At 55.6% G+C, this 25,093-nt stretch overlaps 1 protein-coding gene across 1 annotated transcript in view; it reads right to left on the bottom strand.

Moving 5' to 3' along the window:
* The window catches only part of IGSF21 (immunoglobin superfamily member 21), a 276,364-nt gene that overhangs the window by 26,346 nt on the left and 224,925 nt on the right, over positions 1-25,093 (bottom strand). The window contains exon 4 of the mRNA XM_018054731.1: positions 17,779-17,897. Within this exon, the coding sequence (XP_017910220.1) occupies positions 17,779-17,897 (119 nt within the window). The remainder of the gene's footprint in view (positions 1-17,778; positions 17,898-25,093) is intronic.

Genomic DNA, 25,093 nt, shown 5'->3' with positions numbered 1-25,093 from the left:
CAGTACCGGGGGTTGGTTTTGTGGAAGGCGGTTTTCCCACGGACCAGAGAGGTGAGGATCGTTTCAGGGTGATTCTCAGAAGGAGCGCGCACCCTAGGTCCCTGACATTCACGATTCACAGTAGGGTTCACGCTCCTGTGAGAGTCCACAACCACGGCTGGTCCGACAGGAGCGGGACTCGGGAGGCTGTGCGCGCTGGGGAGCAGCTGGATGCGGATGGAGCCGTGCCTGCTCGGTGCTGCGGCCCCGCGTGCAACCCGGATCCTAGCAGGCCCAGCCGGGGGCTGCTGTGCAGAGCTTAGACCCTGACCTGGCGCCGGCGAGAGCTGAGCAGATGCTGGCTGTGCTGTTCCTGTGGCGTCTTTACCGCGTCTTACTCCCGGCTCCTTCCTTGGGGTCCGGCCGCGAGGAGCGCTCCTTCCTTGCCAGGCGTCCCTGCCCCCACACCATCGCCTCCAGGGCTCCGGCAGCCTGAAATGCGCCCTGGCCTGTCGCTCTAGCTCCACACCGCCTCGTCCACGAAGCCTTCCAGATGCCACCCCCTGGAGGATCGCCCCCTTCCTGGGGGCTCTTGCACTCCTCACCTTGCAAACTAGTCCTCCCCCGACATTCTTATTCCCCATCCGCTGGAATCTTGGAAACCTGTGGCCTTCTCTGTCTCCCCCATCATTCGGGGGCTCCTTCAGAGCAAACACGGGGCCTATGTCCTTCTCATTATCCCCAGGGCCTAGAGGTCATGTCGGGCTCTGGAGTCAGAGGGAAGGGCTGAGCATCTCCTCCATGTGGTCACTTGCTAGCTGTGCAGTCTTGGGCCATTTGCTTCAACTCTCTGAGCCTCAGTTTCCTCTTCTGTACAATGGAAATCCCCACAACCACTCACTCACCCACTGATGATTAAACAAGAAAACGCTTGTAAGGAACTTGGCACAATCCTGGTGCAAACAAGCAGTCCGTCCCTGTTAGCTTTTGTCACTAAGATGATCTGCTGTGAAGACTTTCACTCCTGGAGAGCGAGTGAGGTAGCCCTGCCTCCTTGTACAGACGGGGAGGCCGAGCTCAGGGGCTCGCTGCGGGAGCGCAGGCTCCCCGGCCAAGCGCACGTGCAGCGTGGTCCTGGTCTGTATTTTCCTCCATAGCGAGGCGGTGGGGCTCGCCTCCCTCGCCCCAGGAAGCTCTACAGGCAGCAGACGCGTCCAGGGCGGGCTCACCGCTTCCCGGGCCGCCCCAGCCCGCTCCCCCGGCTCCTGCTACAGCTCTGTGAACACCTGTAACTTCAGCCTTGCGCTTGTTCCTCAAATCACCGGGCCTGAGGCACTACCATTTCACCGGACACATATCAGTTGTAATTAAGGGGCCTGTCCCAGGCAGGGGAGGTCTGCCTTCTGCCAGAAGCACTAAATCCAGCTCCCAGCGGGGGAAAGGATGAAGCATCGTGTGGACCTCACACTTGTCAAGGTTTAAGGATGCATCTGCAGGCCTACTCTGGTGGGGTCGCGAGGCTAGAGTCGAGCTGGGTGGACAGTAGGTGGAGAGAGGCCAGATCTGTGAGATGTAGCAGGTCCGCAGAGCTGGTGAGAGCCTTGGGGGACTGCAGCCACCTGCTTGACAATTTCAGGGAGCAGATGAATCTCTAGCTCGGCTTAGGAGGGCATGACAGGCTATTCTGTGCAAGGCTATAAAGAAGCTCCCTAGCCAGGCAGCCTGGGTTTGGAAGCCCAGCACTGCCACTTACTTGCTGTGTGACCTTGGGTGAGTTACTTAACCTCTCTGGGCTGCAGTTGCCTCGTTTATTAAAATGAGAGTGCTGGAAGTACCTACCTCCTAGAGCTGTGAAGAGTACATCAATTTATAAAGTGTCTGAAGCTACAGTTGCCTCCTTGTAACTGCAAAATTCATCACTAATATCGTATGTCCCAGGGCCCCCCTGGTGGCACAGACAGTCAAGAATCTGCCTGGAATGCGGTAGACCTGGGTTTGATCCCAGGGCCAGGAAGACCCTCTAGAGGAGGGCAAGGTAACCCACTCCAGCATTCTTGCCTGGAGAATTCCATGGACAGAGGAGCCTAGTGGGCTATAGACCATGGGGTCGCAAAAAGTCGGACACGACTGAGTGACTGGCAGAAGCAGCGTATGTCCTGGCCATCCCACGTTAAGAAGGCTCTTGGTCCTTCCTCCACAGCAGGCGCATAATAGGGGCTTATAAATATTGGTTGAATCAAGGACCTGTAAGTGTGAAGAATGAATGAGCAAATGGCCTGTGCGTTTCCCTCAGAGAAGGGCTGGTGACATCAGCCCTGTGGTCCCAGGGACAAGACACACAGAACAGTGTCTGCTGCTTGACTAAGCCGCCTGCTCCGTCCAGCCGTGATCATGGTCAGAGGGGCTATGCAGCTGCCCCTCTGTGCCTCGAAGGGCCTTGTCTCCACCCCCAGCTCAGGGCCTCCCGTCCCCAAGGAGGGAGGGTGCTACCCGGAGAAGCTTCGGGCTCCTCTTCTAGGCTTCCCTTTATGCGCAGACTCGGTTTTTGCTGCTGTAAAATGGGGGCACTGATCTTGCTGAATTCCCAGATGCCTAGGAGGAGCGGCTGAGAGAGCAGCCCAAGTATCCCACGCCGTCTTATCAAGAGGAGCCCTGGAATCTGGCCGAGGCCCAGAAGGCTGCCACGTTGCCCCCCATCAGAGAGGAGCAATGTCACCCTGTCTTCCCGGCAGCCTTGTGTCGTGGAAAAATCGGGGGTTCTGCCTTTCAGCAGACCTAAGCTCAGATCCCAGCCCACGCACCGTTGTGTGACGTCAGGCAAATGCCCTGCCCTCTCCGATCCAGCTGTAGTTTGCCCCCCTAACTAAGGCAGCATAGGGTCATCTGAGGATGGGTGAACTATCTGGGGAATGGGGAGCTAATGGCTGTGCTGGGCCTGCCACTGAGTTCACAGTGGGCTGCGGTCAGCAGGGCGGCACTCAGAGAGGCAGAGACAGAGGATTCTGGAAGCCCATCCAGGAATCAGTCAGCAGGCTCTGGCCTTAGAGGCTGAGGCTGGGAAGTGACCGTCCTTGATGCATGACCCAGCCCAGTTAACTCCAAAGTGCTCCTCTGAGCCCCAGACCCATCTGTTCGGCCCCTCTCTGAACGAGCTCTCAGCCGGTGACCTCAGCTGGCTGGGGGCCCGTGGGTGGGCAGGTGGGCAGAGTGAACAGCCTCTCTCCCAGTCTCCGGCCAGGTCCAGGCACTCACGACGGCAGCGCTCAGTCCCTGAACAGCCTCCGTGTCCATTCTGGACGATCCTGGCCGCTCCAGCCTCGGTCCTCTGGGCTGCGCCCTCCCTCTGGCAGCCAAGCCCAGCCAGCTGCCTCAGCCTGCCTGCTGCCCGTCCAGAAGCTCCGACTGGTGGGGAGAAGGCCTGCAGAGGCCCCGAGGACAGCAGCCCTGTCCCCGCCACTCCAGTGGCCCATTTCCCACAGCCGCTGTCTGCCGAGTGCGGGCGTGCGGTTTCACTGGCGCCTTCTCCGGGGAGCGCCTCCAGCCCAGGCCAGGGCTTGCCGCGTCCTCCACATCTGCTCCCAGCTTTCCAGTCGGTTCCATGACCTGCAGCTTCTGTCTAAAGATGCCTGGCATGTCCAGCCTTTTCTGCCTGAGCCCTGGGCTGGCTTTTGCCAAATCTCGCCTCCAAACTGCCCTCCCCGCCTCCAGAACCTACCAGCAGGTCAGGCTAAGTGTCATCATCCTTACACCCCACAACAGCCCTAGGGAGGGGGAGCCTTCATGAATCCCCAACAGGAGCCTTCATCACCCCCAGTTCCCAGATGGGGAAACTGAGGCTGGGAGAGGAAAAGTCATGGAAAGATTGCTTAACGGGTGGGACTGGACTCAGGGTGCTGGGTCAGTTCCTCCCCGATCTCCGTCACCAGGGCCCAGGGTCAGAGGCCACAGTCATCACCACCGGGCTTATAGAGCTCCCGCTGGGCTGATGTCACTTCCCACATCTCTGACCCTGTTCCCCGGCCCCACTGACATTTCCAGGGTGAAGGTTAAGGCAAAATGGGTGAGAAGAATGACTACCCTTTCCACAAATGCTCACTATGAGCTTGGGACACAAGCCTTTACGTGCCATAGCCCAACAGGGAAGGTGCTACTGCCATCCCCATTTAGCAGATAGGAAAACTGAGGCTCAAGGAGATCAGATAGCCCGTCAGTGTAGATAGCGGTTAGTCCTCTAACCCACTGCTTCTGGAGCCAGCCTGCCTGGGCTTGAGTCCCAGTTGTAGCCTTGCTGGACCTGTGCCCTTGGACGATTTTTAGCTCTCCATTTTCACATGTGTCAAATGGGGAGAAAACAGAAGCCCCTACCCGAGAGGGCTGCTCTGACAAACGCGTGGGTAGGGGTAAAGCAGGGCCTTGCCTGGTGCCTTGCTGCTGTGGTTTAGTCCCTCAGGCTTGTCTGACTCTTTTGTGCCCCCAGAGGCTATAGCCTAGCAGACTCCGCTGTTCATGGGATTTCCCAGGGAAGAATACTGGAGTGAAGTAACTGCTCAAACATTTCCTGCCCCTATTACTCATAGTTGCAGAGCTGGGTTTCAAATCCACGGCTCAATCCAAGGCCCGTACCCGTAACCACCCCTCGACTCTCCTGGGAGGTGAGCACTGTCTCTAGTCAACTTATGGAGCAGAGGAGCAGTTCTTCAACTGGGGTTACTCAGCCTTCGCCTATTCCCAGTTTGGGCGCAGCTGGTAAAGAATCAGCCTGCCAAAGCAGGAGACGCAAGAGATGCGGGTTCGACCCCTGGGTCAGGAAGATTTCCCAGATTAGGAAATGCCAACCCACTCCAGCATTCAGGCGTGAATTCCATGGACAGAGGGGCCTGGCAGGCTCCAGTCCCTGGGGTCCCAGAGAGCCGGGCACGACTGAGCACGCACGTGCACGCACACACGTGTACTGTCGTTCACCCGGGGGAGGGGAGGTGGGCGGCAGGGAGAGGGCTTGGAGGAGCCCAGGTGTTTTCCTGGTGGACAGAAGCTCCCCGGTCAGGACCCTGGGGGCATCTGGGGAGGGAGGTGGAGGTTTGGGCTCGCACCCTCTTCCCCTTCGCACCCCAGGACACCTCTGCAGCTCTGGCCAGATTCCCAACTCACCCCGCACCGTCTCCCCCTGACAGCAGCCTGTGCTCTCTGGAGCCCGGGGCCACTGCAGTCGCCTGGGGCTGATTCTTGTAATTAGTTCAAACCCAGCAGGTGGCTCGTCCCCGCCAGTTCCGAGACAGGGGAATGAATGAGCTGACCATTTTTCACCCAGCAGGTGGCCTGGACTATGGCAGGGGCTGCAGGGACGGCTCCCAGCTCGCCTGCCTGGGGACCCCCAGGGATTCTCAGACCAGCCACCTCCCTCCGCTGACTGACCTGCCCTTGGACCACCGTGTGCCCCAGCTGCACACTGGTCTGCAGAGAGCCGCTGGGGCCCCACAGCCGGCCTGCCCCATGGGCAGGCTTTGTATCCTACCAACTGCGGCCGCTTTCTGTAGCTGCTTTCTGCGGGCAGCCTGCAGAGAGGCAGGGCTGCGCTTCTCCGGCTCTACTCAGGCCTGGGGAGCAGCGGTGGGACTCTGAGGGGTGCCGGGTCTGCCCAGGCCCTCACTTCCCTGCATCCTACTTGGAGCTGGAGGCTTTCTTCCTGTTCAAGTCAAGAGAGATTCCCGACACTCCAGTGACCGACCCTGGGGAGGTGCTCCTGTTTTTAGAGAGGAGCACTGGGCTGGGAATCCAGACTCAAGTTCCAGAATCTGGCCTTACTGTTTCCAAGAATAGCTGCACCCATTTACACAAAGCTAAAACAGAGTGACCGTAGGACCCGGCGATTTCACTCCTGGGTATATATCTGAAAACACAAATTAAAAAAGATACATGTACCCTATGTTTGCTGCTGCCAAGTCGCTTCAGTCGTGTCCGACTCTGTGTGACCCCATAGACGGCAGCCCACTAGGCTCCCCCATCCCTGGGATTCTCCAGGCTAGAACACTGGAGCGGGTTGCCATTTCCTTCTCCAATGCAAGAAAGTGAAAAGTGAAAGGGAAGTCGCTCAGTCGTGTCTGACTCTTCGTGACCCCATGGATTGCAGCCCACCAGGCTCCCCCGTCCATGGGATTTTCCAGGCAAGAGTACTGGAGTGGGGTGCCACTGCCTTCTCCAACTCTATGTTTGTAGAAGCATTATTCACAACAGTGCTAAGATATGACAGCAACCTCAGTGTCCATCAACAGATGACTGGATAAAGCAGATCTGGTATGCAGTGGAATACTACTCAGCCATCAAGAAGAATGAAACGTTGCCATTTGCAGCCACATGGATGGACTTGGAGGGTATTATGCTAAACACCTAAATATGCTAAGTACTAAAATAAGTCAGACAAACTGATACTGTGTAATAGAACTTAGATGTGGAATCTGAAAAACCCAACAAGTGTGAATGTAACAAAAAGAAGCCGACTCATAGCTGTGGAGAACAAGCTAAGGGTCACCACTGGGGAGGGGGGGGGCAATGTATAAGAGTAGGGGAGTAAGAGGTGCAAATTATTGGGTATAAATTAAGTACAAGGGGTTGGGGAGAGAGAAATTGGGAGTCTGGGATTAATGTACATACACTACAGAAAAGAAAGTGAAAGTCAGTCGTGTCCGACTCTTTCGACCCCATGGACTATACAGTCCATGGAATTCTCCAGGCCAGAATGCTGGAGTGGGTTAGCCTTTCCCTTCTCCAGGGGATCTTCTCAACCCAGGGATCAAACCCACGTCTCCTGCATTGCAGGCGGATTCTTTACCAGCTGAGCCACCAGGGAAGGCCAGTATGCACACGACTGTACATGAAACAGATAACAAGGACCACTGTGTAGTGCAGGGAGCTCTACTCAGCAAGCTGTAACAACCTAAATGGGAAAATCCTGTGAGAAAGAATAGATGCGTGGATGTGCGTACCTGAGTCACGTCCTGAACACCTGAAACTAACACAGCATTGTAAATCAACTCCAATAGAAAATAAATTTTTTAAAAAAGGAGAAATAAGCTACAAGGATGCATCGTACAACAGGGGGAACATAGCCGAATTTTTATAATAACTATAAATGGAGTATGACCTTTAAAAAATAAAAGAATCTGATTTTAGAAAGCAGAGTTCCAGATCTCTCCAGAAATCCCAGGTTCTGGCCTGGCCTCGTGGAAGTGGGCTCAGCTTCCGTTACCCTCCAGGCAGGCCTGTAACCCTCACTAGCCCCAGGATGAGTGCCTCCTAATGGGAAAAGGCCAGGAAATGGCCACGGGGTGGGGTGCAGGGGCAGGGGGGAGGCTTCTGGTGGACTTGTGGCCTCAGGTCACACCTCAGAGGGGCAACAGAGTCACACTGGAGAGAGACATCAGATCAATGGAATCACAGTCACAATCTTCTCCTATGCGTTTCTTCTGAGAGTTTTATAGTTTCAGCTCTTGCATTTAGACTGATGATGGATTCCGAGTTGATTTGCACATGGCGTGAGGGAACGTCCACCTTTATTATCTGCACGCGGCTCTCCGGTTGTTTCAACACCGTTGTTTGGAACAGACTCTTCCTTGCCCACAGAACTGTCTTGGCATCCTTGTTGAGAATCAGTTGACTACAGATGTGAGGATTTCTTTCTGGACTCTGATTATTTCACTCCATCAGAAGAAATTCAGCCTGGGGCTGGAGAGGGCTGTCGGCAGGTTGGGGCGGGGAGGGCGGCAGAGGCTGCGCCTGCGTCCAGGAGGCCTGGCCAGGAAACCACTGACTCATGGACTTTAAATGAGTGAATTATATATTATGTGAATTCTATCACAAGTAAATCAATTGAAATTAAAAAACAAGGGGGAAAAAGCACCAGATGTGCTTAATAAAAATTCAGTAAAACATAACTGATGAAAAAGACAAGCTCTGCAAAGTTCATTAGAGCCTTTCTCTGGGGTGGAAGCCGTGTCCCCCGGCCCCAGGTTTGGGAAAGCTGGTTTGGTGCCACTGTGGCCTTGGGTTGCAGACTTCTACCTCTATCTGCCAATCGCACTTGGAAGCCTCCAGAACAGACACAGGGACCCTAAGATAGAACATTTTACTAACACTTATCAATGCTCTGCCTGCCAGCAGATGGAGCGGCTAAGAGTCGGGGATGCACTTACCCCAGCTCTGGCACTCCCTGGCTGGGTGGCCTGGGTGAGCGGTATAACCGCTCAGCTTCTTCACCTGTCAAAAGGGAAGCGGTGGCACCTGCCTTCCAGAGCTTTCGCGACTGTTCAGTAAATTAACTTGTGTAGCGCAGTGCCTGGCAGGTGAGCAAGCGCGCCGTGAGCAGTGACTCGCGTGGTGGGGGCCCAGTATATGGGCTTTGAAATCAGACAAGGGCAGCCGTTCTTCTCCCTCCTGGCTCGGCTGCTTGTGGGTTTAGCTGCGTCTCCCCCCTCCCAAAAGATAAGGCTTCCCTGGTGACTCAGACAGTAAAGAATCCTCCTGCAGTGCAGGAGACCCTGGTTAGACCCCTGGGTGAGGACGATCCCCTGGAGAAGAGAACAACCCACTCCGGTATTTTTGGCTGTGAATTCCATGGACAGAGGAACCTGGCAGGATATAGCCCATGGGGTCGCAAAGGGCTGGACACAACTGAGCAACTGACACTTTCACCTGTTCACAAAAGGTGCTGCAGTCCTTACCCCCCGGGGCTTGTGAACGGGACCTTATTTCATTATTTCACAATAGGGTCTTAGCAGATGTAATCAAGTTAAAACGAGGTCATACTAGATGCGGGTAGTTCCTCATCCAACACCTTGTGTCCTTATAAGATGAGGGAAGTTGGGACCCAGAGACACAGATGTGCAGAGGGAAGACGCTGCGTGAGGATGGAGGCAGATGTGGGGGCGATGTGTCGACAAGCCGAGGATGCTGAGGATTGCCGGGAGCGACCAGCAGCTGGAAGAGGCAAGTGAGGACTCTTCCCTGGAGCTGTCGGGGGAGCACAGCGCTGCCTACACCTTGATCTTGGACTTCTAGCCTCCAGAACCACAAGAGGATACATTCTTGCTGTTTGAAGCCACCCAGGTTAGGATCAGGCGTTACCAGCAGCCCTGGGGACTCGGAAAGGTTCCCAAGCCCTGCTTCTGCATCTGTGCCTCCCTCCACGAGCTGTGTCTTCATTGCCTAGAACTCTGGTTGGTGCCCGGGAGATGCTGAGTAAGGGAGTGGCTGTACAATTGGTCGCATGAAGGCGTGAAACCCACATGGCTCCGGCCTCGGCTTCTCGGAGGGGCATCTCCGCACCTTCTCTGAGGCCTTGCTGTTCACTGTTCTCAACAGCCCCGCTTCCCTCTGCTTTGCTTGGCTGCCCTCTCACACGTCGCAGCCCTGGCTGTCTACTTGCTCCTCTCTGCTTCCCTCCCCGCACCGTCTGTTCCCGGAGGACTTGGAATTTTGTCTGTCCAACTGCCGAAGCTGAGTTCCCATACAGCCGATAGCGCCTGGAATGTGCCCGGTGTCAATAAATATTTAGTAAATAAATGAAGGAATGAATGATTGCTATTTAAAATGTCTGTATGGACAGCCAAATCACCTTCTAACATACCAGGACTGGAAATGGTCAGCTGTCATTCCAGTGCCAAAGAAAGGCAATGCCAAAGAATGCTCACACTACCGCACAGTTGCACTCATCTCACACGCTAGCAAAGTAATGCTCAAAATTCTCCAAGCCAGGCTTCAGCAATACGTGAACCATGAACTTCCAGATGTTCAAGCTGGATTTAGAAAAGGCAGAGCAACCAGAGATCAAATTGCCAACATCCATTGGATCATGGAAAAAGCAAGAGAGTTCCAGAAAAACATCTATTTCTACTTTATTGACTGTGCCAAAGCCTTTGACTGTGTGGATCACAATAAAGTGTGGAAAATTCTGAAAGAGATGATCTTTGAAAGAGAAACCTATATGCAGGTCAGGAAGCAACAGTTAGAACTGGACATGGAACAACAGACTGGTTCCAAATAGGGAAAGGAGTCCATCAAGGCTGTATATTGTCACCCTGTTTATTTAACTTATATGCAGAGTACATCATGAGAAACGCTGGACTGGAAGAAGCACAAGCTGGAATCAAGATTGCCGGGAGAAATATCAATAACCTCAGATATGCAGATGACACCGCCCTTATGGCAGAAAGTGAAGAGGAACTAAAGAGCCTCTTGATGAAAGTGAAAAAGGAGAGTGAAAAGATTGGCTTAAAACTCAACATTCAGAAAACGAAGATCATGGCATCCGGTCCCATCACTTCATGGGAAATAGATGGGGAAGCAGTGGAAACAGTGTCAGACTTTATTGTCTTAGGTCCAAAATCACTGCAGATGGTGACTGCAGCCGTGAAATTAAGACGCTTACTCCTTGGAAGGAAAGCTATGACCAATCTAGATAGCATATTAAAAAGCAGAGACATTACTTTGCCAAAAAGGGTCCGTCTAATCAAAGCTATGATTTTTCCAGTGGTCATGTATGGATATGAGAGTTGGACTGTGAAGAAAGCTGAGTGCCGAAGAATGATGCTTTTGAACTGCGGTGTTGGAGAAGACTCTTGAGAGTCCCTTGGACCGCAAGGAGATCCAACCAGTCCATCCTAAAGGAGATCAGTTCTGAATATGAAGCTGAAACTCCAATACTCTGGCCACCTTATGTGAAGAGCTGACTCATTTGAAAAGACCCTGATGCTGGGAAAGATTGAGGGCAGGAGGAGAAGGGGATGACAGAGGATGAGATGGCTGGATGGCATCCCCAACTCAAAGGACATGAGTTTGGGTAAACTCTGGGAGTTGATGATGGACAGGGAGGCTGGCGTGCTGCAGTCCATGGGATCGCAGAGAATTGGACATGACTGAGTGACTGAATATATTTGAACAAAAGAAGACATTCTGGCATTGTGCTTACCAGACAGGAGGTTCAATACTGGACTGTGCATGTCACACGTGGACACTGACCTGGATTTGGACCCAGGTCGGCTGTACTCCAAGTCCAGTGCTCCGTTCAGAGGGCCTGAGTAGTGAGGGGGCCTGGGTAGTAGTGGGTGGGAGAATGGCTTTGGGGGCTTGGGTGCAGGAATGAAGAAGCAGGCAGAGTGGGGGGCGATGATGGACTTGCTCTCCCCCCCGACTCCTGCAGGCCCCTGAACGAACGAGAGCCCCCCTGGGTTCTGAGTGCGAGGTGCTCCCATCTGGGGCGCAGGCTCCCCAAGGTCCCCGCTCTTCATTCTGCACTCCCTCCCCCCCCACCCCCTGAGCTTGCTTGGCGCTTGCATCACCAACAGTCTTTGTGCCAAGGTCGGTGGCTCAGAGACGCTGTTAGGAACCTCAGCTCTGGTCTCGGGCAGACCTGCGGGGGAGCCTCAGCTCTGGCACTCACGTGGACGAGCCCCTTAGCCTCCCAGAGCCTCCCTTTCCTCATCTGTAGAACAGGGATGACAACACCTACTCGGAGAGGCACTCGTGGGAGTCACGTGATGAACCGTAGCTCGAATACTCAGCGCACAGGGGAGGGCACAAAGGGCTTGCCTGCTAGGGGCCTTGATTCCTGGCTCTGGGTTCGAGGCCCTCGGAGGCAGCTCTGCCCGGGGAGGGTGGCCCGGAAGCCCTGTGCCTCCGTCTTGCGGCAGAACCAGAAGAACAGCCTCTTCCACTTCGGCGGGTGGGGGTGTCTGGGCCCTTCAACATTTAATTGATTGTAACATCCCAGGCTGAACACGCTCCCCCGTGTGACCTACACCCCCAAGAAGAGCCTCGGCGAGCCTTCCGTGACTGTGTATAATGCGTTCCTGGGGCCCAGCACGCAACTTTCAAATTGGCTTACAATTTATCTGCGGCTCGGATAAAAACATTTTAATGGCTGTGTGCGGCGCGAACCCTCAGTGTCCCCCACGGGGCTCCCAAATGTCTTTCCCCACCACAGAGCAGGGATGTTATAAGCGTGAAATTACAGCCGTGCTTGCATTTTGATCTCCACCCCGAGGCCTCTGGAAACAGCGCGTTAGAATGCTCCAGACGGATGCCATCTTGGTAGTGGCAGACCAGGACGCCCGCCTCTCCTGTGGACCCGCTCCAGGCTTGCGAGGCTCGTGCGGGCGGGGGTGGGCACTCCCCAGCTCCTCGGTGCTCCCACCACGGTCCCCCAAATGGGGCAGGAGCTGTCTTGCCCTGCTGTTGGTGCCACGGCCCTTAGGGTCCCTGGTGGCCCAAAGGAGACCCCAGCTTCCAATGACCTCCACTTGCTCGGAGGTCACTGTGTGTGTGCGTGAGACAGATTGGGCTCTTTCTCCATCATGCCACGGACAGGTCAAAACAGTGAGTCGACTTTAATTTCTGAAGCCTGCCTGTTAAAGAAGAGAGTCGTGCAGGAGGAGGGGACACAAAATTTAGACCTTTCTAGCTGTGCCTGATTTTTAACTGACACGGACACTGGTTATGGTGACAGATACTATTTTTATGTATTTATGTATATCGAAGTATAGTCGATTTACACTGAGAGAGTCTGGCGGCGGGGGCTCCCTTGGACTTGAGGCGTCTAATTCTCATTTCCTCTACAGAAGCCCCGGGGAGGGAAATGGCCATCCACTGCAGGACTCTTGCCTGGAGAATTTCACGGACAGAGGACCCTGGTGGGCTCCAGCCCATGAGATCGCAAACAGTCTGACAGACTGGACGACTAACACACACCCCCGCACGCACGGTTCTTTAAGAAACTATTATTATTGGGCACACTGCACAGCTTATGGGATCGTAGTTCCTCAACTAGGGACTGAACCCAGGCCCTTGGCAGTGAAAGCACAGGGGCCTAGCCTTTGGACCGAACCAAGGAATGGTTTGATTTACAAACCATTGCGTTGTGTTAATTTCTGGTGTGCGGCGAAGCGCATCAGTTACGCATGTACCTACAGCCACTCTTGTGGATACAGATACACACGCGTACGCACAGGGACGCATATGTACGTATCCCGTTTCACGCTCTTTTCCACGATGGTATGTTGCAAGATACTGAACCTAGCTCCCTGCACCCTGCAGTGGGAGGGCTGTCGTCTGTCTCTTTTATATACCGCAGTTGGCAGAGAGGTGCTGTTTACGGAACACTCAGACTGCGTCGGGGCCCAGAACCTTCTACACTCTGGATTAGGTCATTTAATCCTCGCAGTCCTGGCCAAGCAAGCCACTTGCTTCTCCACACCTGGGTCCACGATGCAGGCTCTGCCTCGTGGTCTGAGGCGGCCGCTGGGTCACGGGAGATGACACGCAGGAAACGGCCTTGTACTCAGCGCCTCGGCCTCTCCAGCCTTTCCCTCACCAGTCTGGACCTTGGTGAGCCTCAGAAGCTGAGCTGCTCCGGGGCTGGGGCAGCCACCAGTGGGGTCTTTCCCTGAGCCTCAGTCGTCTTGACTGGGAATTGGGGATGCTAGCAACCCTGTCCCTTAGGGACTGTTGCGAGAATCAGGTGAAAGGCTCCACCGGAAGTACCATGGAACTGGGACAAACTGGTCAAGGGTGAGATGTGGATGTCCTCTTCAAAGCTGGGAAGTCTCCTGGCTCCTCCCAGGACGGGCGGGCCTATAGGAGAACGGATAGACAGAGTGGGGCCACCCTGATTCCCAGGACCTGGACCCCCTTTCCAAGGACCACGGTGTACAAAGCTGTGAGCGTTCACTTCTCAGACTGGCTTAAGGCTCCTTGGAATAAGAAATGGTGGACGAGACTTCTCTGTGCCAGGGCTGAAACCAGGGGCCAGGAGGAAGCAGCCACATCCATGCCTGAGAGTAGGCAGGCCAAGACGGTGTGCATAAAGACAGTGAAATCAGACCTACTGAGCCTGCTGGCCACCTCATGCTGGGCTGCTGCTGCTGCTGCTGCTGAGTCGCTTCGGTCGTGTCCGACTCTGCGACCCCATAGACGGCAGCCCATGAGGCTCCCCCGCCCCTGAGATTCTCCAGGCAAGAACACTGGAGTGGGTTGCCATTTCCTTCTCTAATGCATGAGAGTGAAAAGTGAAAGTGAGGTCGCTCAGTCATGTCTGACTCTTAGCGACCCCATGGACTGCAGCCCACCAGGCTCCTCCGTCCGTGGGATTTTCCAGGCAAGAGTACTGGAGTGGGGTGCCATCACCTTCTCTGCATGCTGGGCTAGGTGTTTGCAAACCTTTTCTGATTTAAACCTCACAATCACCCTAGGAAGGAGGCATCCTTACCCCCATTTTACAGATGGAGAGACTGAGGCCCAGGGAGGCTAATGAATCCAAGGTCACCTGGTGGATCTGGGATTCAGATCAAAACCCACGTGTCCTTATTTTGTATGTGGGAGGGATGCAGCATTCTCCCGTGTCTTGGGGGAGGTGAGAGTCAGAAGGAGGAAGGAGAAATATATTTGCCTACAAATAAGAGTAGCTGCTGATACATGTAGAGATAATGATACCAGCAGAGACATTACAGAGAGAGTATTTTTGGAAGACTTAGAGGTTTAGGCCAGCAGTCCTGGAATGTGGTCCTGGGACCTACATCATCAGGGAACCTGTAAGAAATGCAGATTCCCAGGCTCTACCCAGGTCTGCTGAATCAGGGGCTGTATCTTCATAAGCCCTCCAGGCGCTTCTGACGTTCATTCAGGTTTGAGAACCGCTAGTTTAGACCGTGGGCTTCAGCCTCAGATGGCTGCTACAACCCTAGATAAATCATCTCCCCTCCCTAAGCCTCGGTCTCCTCTTATAACAGAGCTCACAACATCTCCCGGCTCCCAGGGCTGTCCCTAGGGTTCCGTAAGAAAACGCGCCTGAAGTAGGAGGGCCACCCACTGCCAGGTGCGTGCCAGGGTGGGACAAGGTTTCCAGTCCTGTGGGCACGGCAGGCACCGGTGAACCTGACCCTTCGGGGGTAACGGGGCTGGAAAGACTGGTGACAAGCACGGTGGTCTCTGAGCACGAGGACAGTCAGAGGACAGGCCGAGACGGGGGAGGCGGCTATTCCAGGGCGAGCCCCGCCTGGGATGCCCTGAACGTCCAGGGGTCAGAGCCTTCATGGGGCTCTGGGGAGGGTGGTGTCTCTTGCCTGCCCCTCTCTGGCCCCTCCTGGAGCTCAGCCTCCTGCTCGGTAACTGGGGTCCCACGAGCTGTCTGCCCATCCCTGCTTTGACCGCCACCTGCCCTGGGAGGGGCCCAGAGGCTCAGAGCCCCCGCCCAGGGCCTGCTGGGAGCACACCGCCGGGCCAGCTGGGCACCCCGGGCCGGGCCCCGAGACCTCTCTGCCTCTGCGGGAGCTGGGGGGGAGGCGTAGGGCTACCTCCCTCCACTTCCTCACTGTGAAGAAGGGCACCAAGCCCATGGGGGCAGGAACCGGCTCAGGATCCTTCAGTGAGCTGGTGAGACCATGCGCCTCCTGGACCGTCTACACTGCCTCGGCCGGACCGTCTACACTGCCTCCATCTGTCTACACTGCCTCCATCTGTCTACACTGCCTCAGCTGGACCGTCTACACCTCCTCCATCTGTCTACACTGCCTCCATCTGTCTACATTGCCTCCATCTGTCTACACTGCCTCAGCTGGACTGTCTACACTGCCTCCATCTGTGCAACCCAGCTGGCCTGGGAGTCAAGAGGCCTGGGTTCCGACCCCAGCACAAAGTGGCCTGATCTCACAGGAAGGCGTCGTGATCCTTGCTGTGTGCCTTCAAGCAAGTTGCTAGCTCTCTTGTGCCTATCCATACCTGTCTGCAAAATAGGGGTAGTGAGTCCCCACCTCGGGTTGACTGTGAGGTCTGAGTGACGCAAGGTCTGGGAAGCACCTAAGCGCATGGCCCCCAGGAGCCTTCCCCGAGCCCCCTTCTAAACTAGCCACTCCACTGGTAGTGACTCTTGGTCCCATAGCCCTGCGTGACTTTCTTCTCAATATTCACCACTGTCCACAGTCATCTCGTAAGTGTCCCCTGTGGCTCAGTGGTAAAGAATACGCCTGCAGTGCGGGAGATGCACGTTTGATCCCTGGGTCAGGAAGCTCCTCAGGAGAAGGAAATGACAACCCACTCTGGGACTCTTACCTGGGAAACCCCGTGGACGGAGGGGCCTGGTGGATACAGTCCAGGGGGTTTAAAGGGTCAGACGCTGAGCGACTGGGAATGAGCCCAGGGTCATCCCGCTCACCTGTCTATGCTTATGCTTTCGACTCGTCTCGTGCAGCGACTTAGCGCCTACACAGCGTGCACAGATTCACATTCCCCAAGGACAAGGATGCTTCCTCCTGGAAGCGTGTGGCCATCACCTGGCACAGAGTAGGTTCCCAACAAATATCTGATGAGTAAACAATGGAGGACATGGCCCTTGTCAGACTGGGAGCCCCTCGATGGGACGAAGAGTTTTGTCCCCCACTGGCTCCCTTGATGTGACCAGCTCGGGGCCAGACGCTGAGAACATTTCTTACTGAAGTGCGCAGGAGCTGTTCCATGGGTGGAGGACGGCAAGAGGGGAGACGTCCCTGGCGTAGCCCCTCCCAGCACGGCCCGACCCCCAGAAGCCAGAACATGCAGTCTGCCGCTCTGCGGGATTCCGTGTCCCTCTGGAGGCCAGGCCTTTGGAGGTTTTCCATTTCCCCAGAAGCAGTGACTTTCCACGGGGCCTCTGTGCTTTCACTGCTGGCCCGAGAACAGCAAGCCTTGTTTCCCTGATATATATCATCGGATAAGGAGAGCAGGGAACACACAGTCTGGAGTCAAGACCACATGCCTGGAATCCTGGCCGCAAGGCTGACCCAGAACTCAACAGTGTGCCTGGTAAGACCGCAAGTGCCAGCAGGGGCCTCTGAGATCACTTGGGAAAAGCTGTGTTTTATAAGCTGGGAAACCGAGGCTGGTATGGGGGCACACCAACCAGAGACAGGCACCAATATGCTTGTCCCCATTTTACAGATGGAGAGATGGAGGCACAGACGCAGGGTGGAAAACCAGCAACACTGACATCCAGTCTAGCACGCTTTCTAACTTGTCCTCCGACATGTCTGTGTTCTGGGAAAGGCCTCAGGAAGCACATGGAGGGGCCATTCTCTCTGCAGAGAGTGTGCAGCCTCCCTGAGATGCTGTCTCAACCCCCTCCCCTGCCCCAGAGGCTCCTGGAGTCTCATCCCACTGGGGAGGGCCCACCCGTACTGCTCACAGGGTTTCCCGGAGCACGGCTCCTGGCTTCCACCTGGGAAAGGTGTCCACACAGCTCAGCGTCTCCTCCCTGGGACCTCAGCAGGTCGCAGAGCCTGGAGCTGGGAGGCCCATGAATGTCCCACTTGGTCTGCATCTCACTCCCATCTTACAGAAGGGGAGACTGAGGCCCAGAGGCCGCTGCAGGCTGCTGCCTCCCGGGAAGCCCCAGAGCCCTTTCGGGTCCTCTTTCATCCTAATCAGTGTATCAGAGCCTCTTCAAAGCTCCGAGTCCGGGTGCATGGGGGGCCCCCCGGTAAAATTCTCGCCCGCCAAAGTGCGAGTCCACGGGGCTCCAGGGGTGAGGCTGAGCCCCGCCTCCCTGAGGCCCGGGTGTCAGTGCTGGAAGAAGGGGTTCCTGAGAGGCCACAGGTCAATCCTGGGCACGGCCGGCCTCCTGCTCTCAAGGGCAAGCCGAGGCGAGAAGCGGGTCTCCTGCCAGTATGGCGGGCGTCTGGGCAGGCGGTTCCCAGGCCAGCCCCTCTGCATGCCTGGGTAAGCACATGGGTACAGGCGCACGGGCACACACGGCGACACCAGGGCCTGCAGCCCCGCACTCACCCATGACGTTCAGGAAGATGTTGCCCGAGGCCAGGACCACCTTCTCCCTCGTGGCACGGTCGTAGATGCCCACGTGGCACTCGTAGGGGCCGTTGTCGGAGACGCGGACCTCGGGCAGCCTGCGGGGGGCACAGAGGAGCAGAATGGGGACCCATCGTCCAGGGCCGGAAGTCACAGCAGCTAGGAGACCAACCCCCAGAGCCCCACCGTCCAGCATTCTCTCAGCAACGCTCCTGGCCCCACCAGCGCGCACCCACGCGCCGTGCTGGGAGCGGGAGCGACTTCACGGAACACCGACCGCACCCAGGCCCTGCGCCCTAGGCTCCGGCGGGTGAAGGGGTGGCCTGCAGTGAAGTTACATGTGACGATGTGACCTCCAGACCTCTGGAAGCAGGAACACTGCATTAAGGTGGTCGGGGGACCACTGCCCATGGTTCCCAGATGCTGTGATGCCTGTCGGGGAGAGAGGCTTCTGGCAAGTGAGATCTGGATGCTCGGAAGGGCAGGAGCTTTGACCTGGAGCTCAGATGCTATGCAGCCGCGACGGGGAAACCCGAGCATCCTCGAGCGTGTTCGGCTTCTCTGGGCCTCATGGAGCGCCCAACAAGGGGCCTGTTCTGGCCACGACAGAAGGAAGGTCTCTGCGCTCACTTCTTGGGGGTTCTCATGCAGCCGCGGAAAGCTCCAAGAAGAAGCCGACGCTCAGGGAACCCCAGGAAGTGCCAAGCACAGGGCCCTACCCATAACGCCAGCCCTGCGGTCCTACCAGAGGCCTGGCGGGGGAGAGGGCGGTGGCTAAGGGTGGGCGGAGGCTCCGAAGCCTGCACACCTGTCCCAGCCCTGCTGGCGCCAAGGCGTGTCCTTCAGTTCCGCCTTCACACCCAGCCCCGCGCCAACTCAGGTCGAACCAGCCCCGTGCCAACTCAGGTCGACCCAGCCCCACGCCAACTCAGGTCGCTCTCCGCTCAGCCCGTCTCTCTTACACCTGCGACTTCAGAGCAGTCGCACCTCGGGGCCAGCCTTTCCCCTCTCTCTTCAGCTGTCCCCACCCCCACCTTTGTCTTCCAGCCCCTTTGCCTGTGACTCACAGTCCCCCAGCCGCACCTCTGTGCCCACACACACACACACACACACACGCGCGTGCGCGCGTGCACACACACATACCCCTGGGCTCCCAGCCTCTCTCCCCATCCAGGGGTCTCACAAAGGAAGCCAACCCATCTAACCATGGCTCCTGGCTGCCCGCCGCCCAGCTCACTTTAGCATAAGCAAACATCTTCATTTCCAGAGAATACACAGAGGCTGAAACCTGGTCTACCGGACTTGTCATGACAGGACTTCAAGAATGGGGAGCTTTTCATCAGGGAAGCTCGGTGGGGAAGGTGCTGTCTCCCGTCTCGGAAGAAAAGAGCGTGGTGGCAGCGGAAACAGCGGGGAACTGTTTTCCTCTGGGAACTGTTTTCTCTGTTTGTAACTCAGCTAGCCTGGAAACAAATAAAAAGCCTCTCTGCCAGGCAGGGCTGCGGAGTGACAGTCACCTGGAGTGACACGTCTGGCTGATGCTCATGGGTGCCTGTTATAGAGGCAACTCGAGGCGCAGGTGACGGGTGCACAGGTGACATCTCTGTGAAGACGCAGCCTCCAGGGACACGTGGAGCTGGCAGCTACCCAAGCGATGTAACAAAGTAATAAGGGCCCGGCTGACACACGGGTGGGAGCACACAGGCAGCGGCCACGCAGCAGGCGCGTTGCTGTGACCGGGACACGGGGGTGGGGGGCGCGCTGGGGCAGCCACGGTGCACACAGGTCGTGAAGCAGACTGCGCTGGGGACGTCTGGACTGGCGCTTTATGGAGGCGGCAGCTTCTTGCCTGGGGACTATTTCTGCATCCTTGGATGTTCCTTCTGCCGAGTCCCCCTAGCTCTGTGAGTGGTCCTGCCTTCCACCAGGGATCCAAGCGATACTCCAGCCACCATCCTTGGAATCTCCCATTTCTCTGCTCCCCCAGACACAGTCAGCGACTAAGTCCTGGCTGGTCTACCTCTTAGACGTTTCCTAAAGCATTCTCTTCCCTGTACCTCCACAGTCAACAAGTCTCTCACCTGGAATACAGGAGGAACAGTTAACCAGCTTCTCTGCCATGCTACCCTCCCTCTTGATCCTTCTCCAGGTAGAACCCAGATCTTTTCAAATGCAAATGGGATTAATGGCGGTTCCCTACCTAAAGTCCTTCAAAGGCTTCTTTCTGCTCCGCAGCTGAAGAGCAGGATTCTTATCTGGGCCAACAAGGCTCAGCAGAGTTGGTTCCCGCCACACCTCAGCGCCCCCTTCCTCCAGTGACAGCAGAGTTGCTTCCATTCCTCCCACGTGCCAAGCTCCTTTTTAAAAAACAGACTTTCGATTTTGGAATTATTTTAGGTTTACAGAAAGGTTGCCCAGAGAACAGAGTCCCCTGACACCCCTCACGTGTCCCCCTTTGTTAACTCTCACACGATCACAGGACCGTTGTCAGACTAAGAACCGACATTAATGCGTCATTATTTATTCAACTCCAGACTCTACCCAAATTGCACCAGTCTTTCCACTAATGCCTCTTTTCCATTTCAAAAATCCCATCCAGGATCCATTATCGGTAACACGGTGCGTTGCGCCAAGTTTCTTTTCTGAGTTAGCACTTTTGATTGCAACAGTCTGTTTCCCTGCGAATGCTGCGTCTTCTTCCTCCGGCTACAACCCTCAAGTTACACAGTTACTTAGAACACGACCACCGGGACTAGGTGGCTATGGAGCATTGATTACTTTGACAGCCTGGATTAACAGCCTCCCTGTATCTTGCAAAATGCCTTCGTAGCTCTTCCCACCTAGAAGTGGAGTCTTCTTCACTGAAGCCCACCAGGCTCCTCTGTCCATGGGTTTCTCCAGGCAAGAATACTGACTGGAGTGGGCTGCCATGCCCTCCTCCAGGGGATCTTCCCAACCCAGGGATGGAGCCCAGGTCTCCCACATTGCAGGCGGATTCTTTACTTGCACCTGAGCCACCAGGGAAGTCCTCCTACCTAGAGGAGGAATCTATTTCCCCATTCTTGGCCCTATGACTTGCTTCAGCTAATAGTGGTGAAAGTGATGGCGTGCAAATTCCAAGTTTAAGTTTCAAAAGAATGATCTCTGTCTCTCGCTCTCCACCTACCCTCCTCTCTCTCCATCCTCTGCCTCTGTCCTGAGGACAAGCCTCGATGGAGGCTGAGAGTAAGTGGAGGGAGGCCCCACTTCCTCAGTCGGTCCAGGCAAGGCCACGCTCGGGAATAAACCTGGCCAACCCTTGGCCTCCTGAGCAAGAATGCATGGCTGGTGCAGTAAACCATCCCAACGTGGGGCTGCTGGTTGCGTAGCAATAGCTAACTCGTACATCAGGCCTCTGGACACTCCTCCTTAGCAGTCCTTGTCTCCATTGTAACTTACTGACTTCCATTAATGACTCACAAACAGCCTCCTCCCCCACCACACACAGTAAGAATCCACGAAGGCCAGGTCTGTGTCCAGCTGGCTTGCCAGTGTGTCCCGGGGCCTTGGCCCGTGCTTGGCATCGTGGTCGGCACTCAGACAACAGCTGCAAAGCGAGCGGACGGCGAGACCTTCCAGAAAGCCGAGGCGTGAGTCTCTCTCTGCTGCAAACCATGCTGTCCCGCCATCCCCTCCCCCGCGTGAAGGCAGATGGGTGTTCCCGTCTGCAGATTCAGCAGCTCCCACTCAGCCGTGATCTGGGCCGATCCGCCTCTTCTCAGCGCCTCCTCTGAGCCTGTGCCGTCAGTGTTGCCGTCCTAAAGTGGGTTAAGTGGCCGGGAGACCCCCTTTTTCTCCAGATTTGAGTGGCATTGATCTGCATGCCGGCTGGAAGGCCTTCCGCAGATAGCAGGCCCCGAGGGGCCTGGGGGTGAGGAGACCTACTCTCATCAGCCGTGGGCTGCAATCAATAAACCATTAATAACGGCAAAGGTTTCTGGCGAGTTCAGGGTAATACCCTTTAGCAGCTGGAGTTTACCAACACCGACAGTGGTTCTGAAGGGCGAGTAACTGAGTGTTTGAAAGCCAGGGCCCCACTGGCTGTCCCTACGGCCACCCGGGGCTCAGGCGAGGCCAGGCGCAGCCTGGCTACTGGGGCTACCGTAGGTCCAGGGCCAAGGCCGTAGGCAATCCATGTTGAGCGCGGGTATTCACACCGGCTGTGCACTACGCCCCACGCTGAGCTTAGGGCTCGGGGCCTGGGCAGGAGCACAGAGACGCCAAGGACGTCTTCCTGCATCTGCGGCTCTTTGTCCAGCCTGTTCCCCAGCTCGGGCCACTCTTCCTTTCTTGTTCCCACGACAAGCCTCCAGCCCTCTTTCAAAGCCTGGCAGTCGAGTCTCGCTTTCCCCGTTCATGACCCCTCTCCGTCAGACAGTTGAGAAGATGATGTGGGATAATTCAAGGGCTTAACTCAGAGCTGATGTGGCTTGAGAGCCCAACAGACCAGAATTACTAGGTACCCAGTGGCCCTTAGGCTTCACATTCAGGTGCTGCCTCTGCCAGGCAGGCTGCCCTGACTGCCCATGCCTGGTACAGACGGAGTCCCCCTCTGCACCTCCCCAGGGCTGTGTCTGCCTGAAGCACCTGCCCTGTCCATAGCCTGCTACATTGGTACCCATTCGTCTTCCTTCCCAGGGAAGCTGATAAGCTCCTTAAAGGTGAGCCTGGCCACGTGGCAGGTTCTCCGGGAACAGCCGCTGTATGAATGAGGGTGGCAGAAGTTACCAGAGCCAGGAGCTAGGTGCCCTCAGTTCTGGTCTGGGCTCTGCACCTGACTAGCTGCATGAAGCTGGATAAAGTTCTTTGGCTTCTTCGAGCTTTGGTTTCTCCAGCTCATAAATGAGTGTTACTATACCTGCCTTATGACATTGTAGCCTTTGGGAGGAGCTGATATTTACAGAGGTCTACAGTGAGCGGCATTGTGATACCATATCTCCTTGGATCCTTGACACCACCCTGTAATAATGCAGTGTCTAAAACCAGCTCTTGTATGTATTATATAGCAATAATATTGTCCCCATTGTACAGATGAGGAAACTGAGTCATCCAGAGAAGAGGGACTGTGAAGAGGTCACAGAGGGAGTAGGTGGGTGCTATGATTCAAAACCAAGTCTGATGGATGCCAAGACCCAAGAGAGGTCTTTGGAAGCTCCGGTCCCTCCCCACACTGCTTCTCGGATCTTCCTTCCCCAGCAAATTAATTTGAGCTCCTGGGGACTGGAATTTGCCTCCGCTGTTCTTCAGTGTGCTTTCTATTCTGAGCCTCGCCTCTCCAGGTAATAAGAGCCATCTGCTTCCTCCCTGCCAGGAGAAATGGGATGGTCTTTTATTTTCCCAAATTCCCTTCTCCCACCTTGCAGCGGCCCCTTAATTGCAGAGCCCTTTGTAGTCACATTCTCCACACTCCGTGACTTTACAACCTCCGATCATCCTTCCTTTCCTAACATTGTCTCTCCGCTGGGAAGAGTTCTAGATTCTCCCAGACTGGAGATCATGGGCTTGGGAGCAAAGGGCGGGGCTTTGAGGAAACAGGCTGCAGAATTCAGAGTTACTCTTCCCGTATTGTTGGTGAATCAGATGACCCAGTAAGTGACTTTTGCTGAGACCTGAAACCTAAATTAATGAAATGCATATGCGCTTAGAGAAGAGCCTGGCGCTTGTCAGATCTTCCCCTACGCCATTAATGGATTAAAATGTTGAAATAAACTCTTAAGCGTCTACTGTGTTTGCAGTGTTGAGTGCATAGCATGGAAGGAGACAGGGCAATAGAGATCTTCCTCGACTTACAATGAGGTCACATCCTGATAAACCCATCAAAAGTTGGAAATATCAAGCTAAAAATGCATTTAGTACACCTAACCCACTGGATATCATAGCTTAGCCTTGTCTTAAATGTGCTTAGGACACTATCATCAGCCTACCATTGGTCAAAACCAACTAAGACAGAGTCTATCTTACAATAAAGTATTGAACATCCCCGGTGGTTCAGATGGTCAAGAATCTGCCCGCAACGTAGGAGACCAGGGTTCAGCCCCCTGGGTCAGGAAGATCCGCTGGAGAAGGAAATGGCAACCCACTGCAGTGTTCTTGCCTGGAGAGTCCCAGGGACAGTGGAGTTTGGTGGGCTACAGTCCACAGGGTCGCGAAGGGTCGGATAGGACTGAAGTGATTGAGCACACACACCACGCCATGTATGCACACCGCCGAAGCCACTGCCGCAGTCAAGATAGGAAGCGTATCGCCCCAAAGCTTCCTTGTGCCCCTGCTCTGCCCCTAACCCCAGGCAACCACCGGCCCACTCTCTACCGCTGTGCGCCAGGCTCACGCTCCCCAGGGATTCGTATAAATTGCACCTTAGAACATGCGCTGCTTCCTGTTGGGTCCCTTTCACTCGTCATTCCCGAGATTCCCGCACGCGGCCTTGATCACTAGCCTGTCCCTTTTCAAGACCGAGCGGCCTCCGTGGCAGATACACCCCCTCCGATCTATCCGCTGACCTGTTGATGCGTGCCTGGGCCGCTCTCTGGCCATGACAAATACAGCTGCTGTGAGCCTCCGTGGACAGGCCTCTGTGTGAGCGCGCTCCCACCTCTCCCGGGCTGTCTCCAGGGAGGTGCGGCTGGGCACGCTTTAATGTGAGGGCGCAGCCTGCCTGCTTTCACAGAGACGGTATGAGGGCCTCTGGGCCTTTTATGGCTTTCTGCCTCTGCACACTCTACCTGGGGCGCTCTGTTTAGAAGCGGCTCCTTCTACATTACCTTATTTCTACTTTTAAGATGCTGCTCTAAGCCGAAATAGCAAGCCCTATTGGCATTGTGTGGCCGCATGGATGAAAAGGCCAGGGAAGGGGGGGGTGCTGCAGGACTTCCCTACGAAGCAAATGTGGGTGACATTTCCCTTTTCCTCTCATCTTCTTTCAGGGGACGGGCACTCGCAGGACAGGTGACCCGCGGTCAGCGCCTTCCCTCCACCCTGCGGATTCTGCTCCGCCTGGACCCGCTCCACTTCCGTCCTCATTCTTGCCATCTCACCCTGCCCCAGTCCCCTCCCTGCTGCCAGAGTGGCCTTATCGCAGTGAGGCTCTGGCTCTCTTGATTTAAAACCTCCCCGTGGCTTCCAGCCACTGGATGATCGAGCCCAAACCCAGTCTGACCGTGGGAGCCCCCTTGATCAGGCCCTGGACCCAGAGAGGAGGAGGGGACGGTGGGATGGAGGGAAGAAAGGGGCGTGTGGCCTCACATCTCTTGCCAAA

Source organism: Capra hircus, chromosome 2, assembly GCF_001704415.2.
Source record: "Capra hircus breed San Clemente chromosome 2, ASM170441v1, whole genome shotgun sequence".
NCBI classification, from domain to species: domain Eukaryota; kingdom Metazoa; phylum Chordata; class Mammalia; order Artiodactyla; family Bovidae; genus Capra; species Capra hircus.
Note: the sequence above shows the minus strand (reverse complement) of the source record. Positions and strands in the feature narration are given on the sequence as shown.